This window comes from Monodon monoceros, unplaced genomic scaffold (assembly GCF_005190385.1).
Source record: "Monodon monoceros isolate NGI ecotype Baffin Bay Population unplaced genomic scaffold, NGI_Narwhal_1 Super_Scaffold_21, whole genome shotgun sequence".
In the NCBI taxonomy this organism is placed as follows: Eukaryota; Metazoa; Chordata; class Mammalia; order Artiodactyla; family Monodontidae; genus Monodon; species Monodon monoceros.
In genome coordinates, this window is record NW_021703778.1 from 82,915,449 (window position 1) to 82,927,610 (window position 12,162).

General features: G+C 34.9%; 1 protein-coding gene across 1 annotated transcript in view; it reads left to right on the forward strand.

Annotated features, from left to right (window-relative positions):
- The window catches only part of FAM227B (family with sequence similarity 227 member B), a 288,612-nt gene that overhangs the window by 53,193 nt on the left and 223,257 nt on the right, over positions 1–12,162 (forward strand). Inside the window, exons 8-9 of the mRNA XM_029237204.1 lie at positions 8,417–8,518; positions 11,582–11,708. Coding sequence (XP_029093037.1) covers positions 8,417–8,518; positions 11,582–11,708 — 229 coding nt within the window. The remainder of the gene's footprint in view (positions 1–8,416; positions 8,519–11,581; positions 11,709–12,162) is intronic.

Here is a 12,162-nt window from a genome sequence, read left to right on the forward strand (position 1 = left end):
CATTTGTTCCTAGGTACTTTTTGGTTTCGTCTTTGATTTCTTCAGTGATCTCTTGGTTATTTAGTAGCACATTGTTTAGCCTCCATGTGTTTGTATTTTTTACAGATTTTTTACTGTAATTGATATCTAGTATCATGGCGTTGTGGTTGGAAAAGATACTTGATACGATTTCAATTTTCTTGAATTTACCAAGGCTTGATTTGTGACCCAAGATATGATCTATCCTGGAAAATGTTCTATGAGCACTTGAGAATAAAGTGTATTCTGTTGTTTTTGGATGGAATGTCCTATAAATATCAATTAAGTCCGTCTTGTCTAACATGTCATTTAAAGCTTGTGTTTCCTTATTTATTTTCATTTTGGATGATCTGTCCATTGGTGAAAGTGGGCTGTTTAAGTCCCCTACTATGATTGTGTTACTGTCTATTTCCCCTTTTATGGCTGTTAGCATTTGCCTTATGTATTGAGGTGCTCCTATGTTGGGTGCATAAATGTTTACAATTGTTATGTCTTCTTTGTGGATCGATCCCTTGATCATTATGTAGTGTGTTTCTTTGTCTCTTGTAATAGTCTTTATTTTAAAGTCTATTTTGTCTGATATGAGAATTTCTACTCCAGCTTTCTTTTTATTTCCATTTGCATGGAATATCTTTTTCCATCCCTTCATTTTCAGTCTGTATGTGTCCCTAGGTCTGAAGTGGGTCTCTTGTAGACAGCAAATATAGAGGTCTTGTTTTTGTATCCATTCAGCCAGTCTATGTCTTTTGGTTAGAGCATTTAAACCATCTACATTTAAGGTAGTTATTGATATGTATGTTCCTATTACCAATTGTTTTGGGTTTGTTATTGTAGGTCTTTTCCTTTTCTTGTGTTTCCTGCCTAGAGAAGTTCCTTTAGCATTTGTTGTAAAGCTGGTTTGGTGGTGCTGAATTCTCTTAACTTTTACTTGTCTGTAAAGGTTTTAATTTCTCTGTCAAATCTGAATGAGATCTTTACTGGGTAGAGTAATCTTGGTTGTGGGTTTTTTCCTTTCATCCCTTTAAATATGTCCTGCCACTCCCTTCTGGCTTGCAGAATTTCTGATGAAAGATCAGCTGTTAACCTTATGCAGATTCCCTTTTATGTTATTAGTTGTTTTTCCCTTGCTGCTTTTAATAATTTTTCTTTGTATTTGATTTTTGATAGTTTGATTAACATGTCCTGGCATGTTTCTCCTTGGATTTATCCTGTATGGGACTCTCTGTGCCTCCTGTACTTGATTATTTCCTTTCATGTTAGGGAAGTTTTCAAATATAATCTCTTGAAATATTTTCTCAGACCCTTTCTTTTCTCTGCTTCTTCTGGAACCCCTATAATTTGAATGTTGCTGCATTTAATGCTGTCCCAGGAGTCTCTGAGACTGTCCTCAGTTCTTTTCATTCTTTTTTCTCTATTGTGCTCCCTGGCAGTTATTTCCACCATTTTATCTTCCAGCTCACTTATCTGTTCTTCTGCCTCAGTTATTCTGCTATTGATTCCTTCTAGAGTGTGTTTCTTTTCAATTATTATGTTGTTCATCACTGTTTGTTTGTTCTTTAGTTCTCCTAGTTCCTGTTAAATGTTTCTTGTATTTTCTCCATTCTGTTTCTGACATTTTGGATCATCTTTATCATTACTCTGAATTCTTTTTCAGATAGGTTGCCTATTTCTCTTCATTTATTTGGTCTTGTAAGTTTTTACCTTGCTCCTTTGTCTGTAAGATAATTTTTTGTCATTTCCTTTTTTTTTTCTTCTGTTGGGTGGGGCTGTATTATTCTTGTCTTACTGGTTGTTTGGCCTGTGGCGTCCAGCACTGGAGTTTGCAAGCAGTTGGATAGAGCCAGGTCTTGGTGCTGAGATGAGCACCTCCAGGAGGCCTCACTCCAATTAATATTCCCTAGGATCTGAGGTTCTCTGTTATTCCAGCTTTTTGGACTCAGAGCTCCCATCACAGGAGGTCGGGCCTGACCTCCGGGCTGGGAACCAAAATCCTTCAAGCTGCATGGCATGGCAAAAAAAAACCAAAAGGAGCAGTACATATCAAAGAATAAACAAAATATATTAGGAAAAATAAAAATATATTTGAAACAACTGCAACATGGTAAAATAAAACCACAACAGAAAAAAAAAAAAAGTGGGGGAACAAGCCAAAAGGAGAGAACAATAACAGAGTATAAAGAATAAAATAAAATTAGAAAAATAAAAGATTTATTAGGAAAAATAAAAATATAAGTGAATCAACAAGGTAAAACAGAACCCCAATCTAAAAGAGGAAAAAAAAAAAAACCCTTGGCTATTGGGGCAGTGTTTAGGTGGGGATGGAACTTAAGCAGGGGTGGGATTTTGTGTGTGGCAGGACTTAGGTGGGTGGGGGGTGACCTTTGAGTGTGTGGCAGGGCCTCTGCTTAGTACCTACACAGAAGGGGAGAGGCAGTACATGGAAAGGAGGACCTCTGGAGTGTGGAGTTCTGGAGTTTGGAGTTAGGGCCCTGAGTGAGGGTGTGTTGGTGGGGTTTAGGCCCAGCATTGGAGGGAGTCTCCAAGTGTAGTGGTAGGGCCTTGGGTGGGGGTGTAGGGGCGGGGCCTGGGCTCTGCACTGCAGGAGGGAGACTCCGAGGGCAGAGGATTAGGCCCAGGAGCCCATCAGGCTCCCTGGTGCCTAAGTAGACAGGGAAAGTGCTGGCCACATTCCCTTCCATTCCTCTGCACGCCACCACCACTGTCTCCCCCAGGGTCTCCCCTGTCCCCGCTGGACCCCTAACCGTGGGTGAGTTCTGCTGGGTGTAGGAACTCCTCCTCCCCCAGCCACCCTTCAGGGGTGCTGGTGCTGGAGGTCCGGCCTTTACTTTTGCTCCCCCTTCCCTCCCTCCCACTCCCTCAGGACCGATGCACGGCTGGAGGGGGCCTCCGTGTGCAGAGGATCAGGGCTGGGATCTCAGCAGGCTCCCAGGGGCCCTAGTGGGCAGGGGAATCCTGGCCATGCTCCCTTTTGATCCCCTACCCTCCCAATGGTCCCCCAATTTACCCCTTCAGACGTGGGATCCCTTCCCCTTCCCCAGCTGCCCTGCAGGGGCGCCAGTCCCATCCTGCCTCCACTTCTCCTCCCCCTTCACTCCCCCCACGCCCCACGTCCTACCTGGTCGCTGGGGGTTCCTCCTGTCCCCTTAGGTGTCCGTGGTCCCCCACCGGTGCCTGGTTGGTGCCCTAGTTGTGTGGAGATGCGAATTCCGCATCCTCCTAGTCCACCACCTTGACTCCAACCCCAGTAATAATTTTAAAATATTATAATTTAATAACATTTCCAGTATCAGTTAAGATTTCTGATGTGTTTTGAGGAACAATATATGATTCAACTGGATGAGTGTTCTGCTAGTGTTCTAGGGAACTGAAGGGGTATCCAAGCCATATTGAAGCAACATTTCCATGATTTAACCAGAACAGCTCCTCTTTCATCTGTTCTGTTCATTACATATCACCTATGGTTTTATTTCTAAGAGGATTCGTTGTTAAATATAAATGTATTGAAGCCAGTGAACTAGATAAATAGCATGACCTCTTAGTTTCCTAAATCCACCAAATAAGTGTGGTGCATGCCCATACATTTTTACCAGCATTGTGTGGGAATATCTGTTTTGGTAGGTTAGCTCCTATTTCAAGCTGTACTACATTTTCAGGTGAGTACAAAACACATAAATTCTATCTATTTTTGGATCTACTTTATGAATAATAAACAATAATGACTTTATAACTGGAATAGAACCCTGAGCCACTTGTACAATTTAATTACCAACAGCATAATATGAAAAAATATATATAATCATACTCTAGAATATAGCATGGTTCAGTATGCTGACTCTAAAACTTATTTCAGTAGTTGTTAGGTGACTAATATAAAAGCAGATTTCCTTTATTGCCTATGATGTAGTGGTAGCTTGAGCTAGTAGAAAAAGTGCTGCACTGGAATCCAGGAAATTAAATTTTTAAATCTGGCTTCCCCAGTAGTTAGTGTGAGACTTTGGGCTGGTCAGAAAATCACTCTGAGCTTCAGTTATGTCATCTCTCTAAAACAAAATAAAACACAACAAACAAAAAACAGGTAAAAATAACATATACTTTCTTTTTTCCTAGAGTTGTTGTGTGTTCTAAAAGTGACATGAATAAGATCCCTAGTAAACTGTGGAAATACTATATAAATGTAATATGAGATTCAATATAATAGAATTAAGATCTGGCCTTCAAAAACAAATTTATCCACTTAGAAAATGATGTCACTTTGAATAGTTACTTACCTCTCTAAGTCTTTCATAAAATTTTAAAAATTACCTACTTTATCTGTTTATTGGGAGTTATATTAGAAAATGCATGTAAAGTTGTTTACATGGAAGTAGGTATATGGTAAGTGTTCAATGGTTACATCTATCATTATTATTTATTAGTATATTGTTAGTGAGAATGCAGTGTTCCAAAAATTGCTGGCCAACGTGTAGGCTAATGATAAAAATTTTCTTGATGGTGTTTAACTAGAAGAATTCCAGTAATGATATACCCTTAATGTTATCAAAATTGTCCTTGGAACATTGGCTCCCAAAAAAGATTCAGGAGGCTGGAAAGTACATCAATTCCACTCATAAAATAACAAAGACAAGCCATATATAACCCACAAAAATCACAACTTTTTTGAATTCATTATACAGGGTAGCCTTCAAAGCAAAGAATATTACCGGGGAAAAAGAAAGTAATTGTATAATTATAAAGTAGTCAATATATCAATATGACATAACAATCATAAATATTTTTGTACCTAATTAAAATGCTTTGAAACACATTTAATGAAAAATTTTAATACTTAAAGAAGCAATAGACAAATCTATAAGTATAGTTAGGTATTTCAACACCTTATATTCAATAATTGGTCGTATGTGCAGAAAACCAGTTAATGATATAGAATGATGTAGATGACTTGAGCAATACTGTTAACCAACTTTATGGATCTAATTGGTATTTATTAAACATTCCTCATAACAACAGCAGAATACACATTTTTCTCATGTACCCATTAAACCTTTACCAACTGTATTCTGGGATAGGAAAACATCCTAATGAAATGAAAAGAATTCAAGTCATACAAGGTATGTTTTTAGACCAAAATGAAATTATATTATAAATGAATAACAGAAAGCTACCTGGAAAATCTTCAAATATTTGATAACTAAATAACACACTTCTCAGGAACTGTGGGTCAAACGAGAAATCAGTAGGGAAATTGAAAAGTATTTTGAACTTGATGAAAATGAAAATACAGATTAAAATTTGTGGGATGGACCTCAAGCAGTATTTGGAAATTTAAAGCATTAAGATGTCTAGATTTGAAATAAGGAAAGTTCTCAAAAACCATGACCTCAACTTCTACTGTAGGAAACTAGACAAAGAAAAAGAAATGAAAACCAAAGTATGCAGAAGAAAGGAAATAATAAAGATCAGAGAGGAAAACAATAAAAGGAAAAACTGAAAAACAGAAGGAATTAGAGAAAATGAATTCAAAAGGTGGGTCTTCAAGAATTCTAAAAACAAGGCAATGCAGGAGGAATTTGAAGCCTCTGTTTCACTGAGAGTAACCATAGCAAAAACAAAACCCAAATGGAGCTTAACATTTTACTTAATTGACTCAGACCCTAAAGGCTAACAAGAGAAGAGACATACCTATTCCCAAGCATAACTACTTTATACCTCAGGTTTTACTGTCCTATTGAAGATGCCCATCTCTCAAACAAAAATTGCAAGACACATAGAGAAGGAATGGAATTGCTGCATTGTTGGGTATGAAGACGTTCAACTTCACAAGGTAGTGCCAAGTTGTTTCCAAACTGGATGTACAAATTATTCTCACATTGTTGATGTATAAGAGTTCTTAAACAACCAATGATTCAAAGAATAAATCACAGGGGAAATTAGAAAATAACTTGAAACAAATGAAAGCAAAAAACACAGTGTACCAAAACTCATAGGATAAAGCAAAAGCATTGCTAAAAGACATTTAAAGTTTTAAACAAATCAAAAAGCAATATATCAACAACCTAACTTTACATATTAAGGAACTAGAAAAAGAACAACAAAGAAAGAAGGAATTAATAAAGATTAGAGTGGAGATAAATAAAATAGAGAATTGGTAAACAGTAGAGAAAATCAGTAAAACCAAAAGTTAGTTCTTTGAGATCAACAAAATTGACAAACCAGTAGCTAGATTAAGAAAAAAAGTGAGGACTTCCCTGGCAGTCCAGTGGTTAAGACTCCGTGCTTCCACCGCAGGGGGCATGGGTTTGATCCCTCGTTGGGGAACTAAGATCTCATATAAGAGCTCATATGCCTTTCAGCGTAGCCAAAAAAAAAAAAAAAAAAAAATGCACTCAAATTACTGAAGTCAGAAATGAAAGTGGAAACATTACTATTGGCAAAGAAATAACAAGGATTATTAGAGTACTGTTAACAAACATATAACAACAAATTGGATAGCCTGTATAAAATGGACAAATTCCTAGAAACATACAATTTTCCAAGACTGAATAATGAAGAAATAGACAATCTGAATAGACCTATAACTAGTAAGGAGATTCAATCAGGTTTCCGTAATCAGAAACCTCCCAACAAAGAAAAGTCCTGGACTAGATGACTTCACTGATGAATTCTGCCAACATTTAAAGAAGAGTTAACACCAGTCCATCTCTAACTCTCCCAAAAAATTGAAGAGAGGGGAATACTTTCTAGCTCATTTTATGAGACCAGCATTACCCTGATACCAAAGCCAAAGATATTACAGCAAAAAGTGTCTACAGACCAATATCCTCTTTGATGGATATTGATGCAAAAATCTTCAACAAAATACTAGCAAACTGAATTCAGCAGCATATTAAAAGAGTTATACAATCTGACCAATGAAATTTATTCCTGGAATGTAAGTATGATTTAACATATGTTAAATAGCTAGATCTAATGAACATATCAGTAACCTGAATATCCAAAAGCTGTAGGATACGTTTTCTTTTCAAGCATACCAAAACATGTATAAAAATTCACTGTACCATTTTGCTACTCAGTTTCCTGTGGAGGTGTATATGGTGTGGACATTAGGTTGAATTGTATTAGTCAAAGACATGTTCTACAACTTTCTGTTTGGGTATTTCATCACACATGTTAAGTGTAGATCATGTAACTGAAACATGCCAACTTTCTCTACTAGTAAATTATATATTATCTCATTTAATTCTCACACAACCCTAAGTCTTAGAACCACTGCCCATTATATAAATGATCAAGAATTGTTAACATTATCATTATTATTTCTGCTACTATCTCCTTCCATAAAGTTATTACACAAGCATAAAAGCTGTTTTGGGAGTTAGGAGACCTAGATTCTAGTCTGGCTTTCAGTTACTTAACTGTGTATAACCTTAAATAATTCTCTTAATCTTTCTGAGCATGAATGCAGCCACTAAAATAGAGGGGCTTAACCTAGGTGATATCTAACTTCCATTTTCGGTTTAAGATCCTATGCATTTATGAATCCCAGCTCATATGGCATGCTAATTTCATAGAAAACTACCACTAAATTTGATCATTTTTTATGTTTATTACCAAAATCTATTAATGCCAGCTTATGCTTCTACTGTTGACATCATAAATGAATTTGGACTCTAATTCATCTTTATTGCTTTAGTTAATTCATGGATTTGCACTTTATCTCTTCATTGCTTAATAGAGCAAGAATTCAAGGTGCTACTTTAGGACTTTAATATTGACATTATTATTATCTACAGATTTCTTCCTTCTTATGACATTCTACTTACTTTGTTTTTAGTATAGTTCTCATGTCACAATTTTACTAGTTCTGGCTATGGCTGTCTCATTCCAGTAATTGCTTTGATTTTATACTGAGTTACTGATTATGAAAAATTTGGAATGGTTATAGAATAATAGCAGGCAACTATGTCATTGATTGCTTTGTGCATGCCAAGTACTATTCAAGAACCTTCATTAATTCATCAAATGTTGGTGTGCTTTCAGTGTGCCAGGCACCATGCTGAGGGCTTGAAATACAAAGTCAAACAAAATATCCTTGTCCCTATTTAATTTTAAGATAATACTTTAAGGTATGTGTATATTATCTATATTTGGCAGATAAGGAAACTAGGACTTAATTAACTTGCCTGGGATAGTGCTGCTAATGAATAATGGAGCCAGCATTCAAATTCAGGTCTGCATGATGCCAAAAACCCATGCTCATTCCACTATAGCAACTGATCTGCCCTTTAAGAAGATAGAGTTACTGACATTATGTAAACAGATTCTAATTTTAAATTGTAACATTAATGTTTTTAATTCCATGTGTGTTTTATTTTTTAAGCCTGACAGAGAAAGTCAAGATTCCTTGTTTGATAGAATTTCAGAAAGTTATGTGTCACTTTTCATGAGCATACCTCTAAGTCGAAAGGATGCATTCTTTCAGGTAAATATAGAAATTAATTATGCTAATTATTTTTATAGCAAGTGAAATATAAAAATAGTTATTTAAACACATATGAGAACATATTTTGTTACTTTGCAAGCAAAACTGCCTAAAGTAGAGTAAATAATGATAATATTTTAAAAGTCATGCCCCTCCACCCCATAATATTATATTCTACGGACTAAAAGCCTTACAGAATCTCCTCAGTGTGGTATATGTATTTGTTTGCATATTAATAATTTGAAAACTATTGACTTGTTCTATGTATAGTCTTGGTATTTTACTTACAAAATTATCATTTTACTTTATAAAGTATCTTGATCTAAGAAGACTTAACTTCTTGTGTTATGCCTAAGTACTAAGCACCTGTTACAGTAAAGAACAATGGACAAATTTATGAATCAAATGTTTTACTATGTCTGTTATAGTAAAATAATTTGGTTAAAATAATTTATGTTCTTGAGTAGTGTGAAATGAAGACATGTAGGAATTTCACGGAGTGTTTTAAAATGTAAACATCTAGCGTTTCAAAGCAGAAGCCACATTCAAATACTTTGTTGTACGGACATCTGTAATTCAGAAATACAGAAGTATTTTTGAGTCAGTCAGTGTTTTCATGGGTAAAACCTAAAATAAAAATAAATGTCCTTCATGATGAAAACATAAACTTAAATTGCCAAATATTTATGCTCAATCTTGATCTATCTCACAAACATATACATACAGTATCGTAGAAGGAAATCAGTAGTGGACTGGGCATAAGGGACGTGGCTTCACATCTGGAATCTGCTCGTAATTACCCAGGTGATCTTCACAAGACATTCAGTCTCTCAGTTCCACAGCTGGTTGTCCGTCAGATGAAGAGATTGATCCATGATTCATAAATTGTTTATAGAACACTAATGTTCTGAAACATAGGCTAAGATTTTCTCTGCTAATATTAAATTTATTTTTCTTATTTGCAGGAAAATAATAGTTAATGATTAGGATTTTTGGTCATTAAAATTGTCTAGAGATGACAAAACCAGCTGATTCTCCTATCCATACGCTTTCACCTAGTCTATCCCTTTGTGGTGTTTCTAGCCTATACACATGGCTTGATGAAATCAAGCATGCTTTAACACAGGGCTCTTAAGAAAAGAATAAAAGACCTATTTAGTGTGAACAAAGGAGGTAGTGGCACCATTGCATATCCCTTATTCTGTAATTTCTAGTCTTACATTTATGGTCCAAATGTTCTCCCTTGGGATGGATGTGCCTTTTGATAGATATTGTATTTATAATCTTTCTCAAATCATGACTTGATTTTTTTTCTAAGTCCCTATTTTCAGTGGCTTTTTCCAAGGAGAAATTAGTTGTTTAACCAAGATTCAAAGCCTCACTTGAGAACAAATAACATGTACACCTTAATGATTTGACCCCTTGACCTTTGTTCAGTCATTTTATAATGTTCCCTCTCCCTGTCTCAATGCTTGAGAACCACGCCACCTCCCTACAGGTCTATTACCTCCACAGCTCTATAAGTAGAAATGGAGCCTCAACTCTCATTGACCAATTTCTATTATTTTTAGCTCATTCAGATAAGAAGGTGTTTTGTTACTATTGGCTCATCTGATTTATCTTACCACAGAAAGATAAAACTATTAATATTTAAGAATCAAAAAATTAGCTTCAGGTCTCACTATTCAGTACAAATTAACTGAATCTAAACATGTTTAGTACAGCTTTTGCTTCAGTTTCTTCCAATGTCATACAATGATATTCCTTCAGAAATTTTCCCAACACCATTTGACACTTGATCTCTTTTTCCCCTAATCTCCTGAAGGTGAGATATTCACAGAAAACTTTTAAAAGTTCCTCTTACTTACCTTGTTCAACTTTTAAATTTTGATTATTAGTGTGATTTTATATACCACAATTATAATATGTGATTTTTCTGGTAGTAAAAATGTTCATGGTTTATTCAGTAAAATTAAATATATCAGTATATTAAAGCATTCTTCCCTCTCCTCTTCTCCCCTACCCAAAAACACTTATGGAGTTCTTCAAAGAATACCATCCATACCAGCAGATTTTAGCACTACTGGATTAGGTGACTATATTAGTTTCCTATTGCTGGTGTAAAAATTATCACAAAGTTAGTGGCTTAAAACAGCAGAAATTCATTGTCTTACAGTTATATAGGTCAGAAGTCCAAAATGAGTCTTACAGGACTAAAATCAAGGTATCAACAGGGCTAGTTTCTTTAAGAGGCCCTAGGGGAGAAGCCATTCCTTGCCTCTTCTAGTTTCTGGTGTCTGCCAGCCTTCCAAAATAGTAGATAAAATATTTTAAATCTTTACTATAAAAATCTGGTATCTTCCTGTGTTTAGTCAGTCCCCAAGAGAAGCTTAGTAGTCAAGCGACTTTAAGTCTAATATAATACTGATAGTACCATCTATTTGTATGATACAAATATAAAATCGGATCATTATTTTACAATTGTGGTTATAATATATTAACTCACCTAAACAGGCTTCAATTATTTAAAAACATGCTCTTTATTTTCACCACACACTCAAAGTGATAATTGTGTGACGTGATAGAGGTGTTAGCTAATGCCATGGTGGTAATCATATTACAGAAAACAAATGTATCAACATGTTGTATACCTTAAACTCACATAGTATTACATGTCAAATATATTTCAATTAATATATATAATATGCTTTTTATTATAATGACCTGACAGTGTTCTTTTTCTGAAAGAGGGTATCAATAGCAAGGTTAAATGAAATAAATGTAGAATCATTAGAGTATCTTATCTTAATTGTAACTTCATCCTTTATCCAAATTAAATTTTTTTTCCCAAAATGCTAACAAATAGCCAAATTGACTGACTTTATTTTCAACTCTTCTTTGTTCATATTCCTCAGTTAGAAATACAAAGAAGTACTAAATGGCCAAAAGCAAGCTATAAGAAAAAAGGGACATGTATATTTCACAAATTTAGTAATTTCTTTGATAGTTGAGATATGTTATATGAAATATGGAATTATTTTAATATGACTCTGTTTTTGGTAGGTGTATCCTGATTGTTTGGCACAAGCTATCTGTGCAACATTCCAGGAAGCATTTCCAAAATCCACTGATTTCTTTAATGATGAATTTAAAGAAGATCTAGGGAATAACATTTTTCTCTGGTTGTCAGGTACGAATGTCATTAAGTATTGATCATTATTGTGGAACCTAAAACTTTTGAATTGCAGTGTTTTGTTTACTCCACTCAAAAAAATTTGTAGTTCTTTGCCTTACAAAACATAGCATATTGATGTCTGTGTTTCAAAATAATAATGATTATTTATTTTATTCTGAAAATTCTGTTATACTAAAATTAATCAGTTGTTTACTTTAGAAAGCCAAATAATTTTACAGGCAGTGGAATTATTGTAGAAACCCAAATTGCCACAGAAAGAAAACCATACCATAGATATTTTATATTTGTAAGAGAAATATTTTAAGCTGCTTTTGGAACACTGCTGGCATTTTTATAACAAATAATATTGGGTAAATTCTAGAGCTAATTGAGTTCCTTGTAGAACATAAAATCATTAAGGAAAACTTATTTTTTGAATCATGGTGTGTGTGTGTGTGTGTGTGTGTGT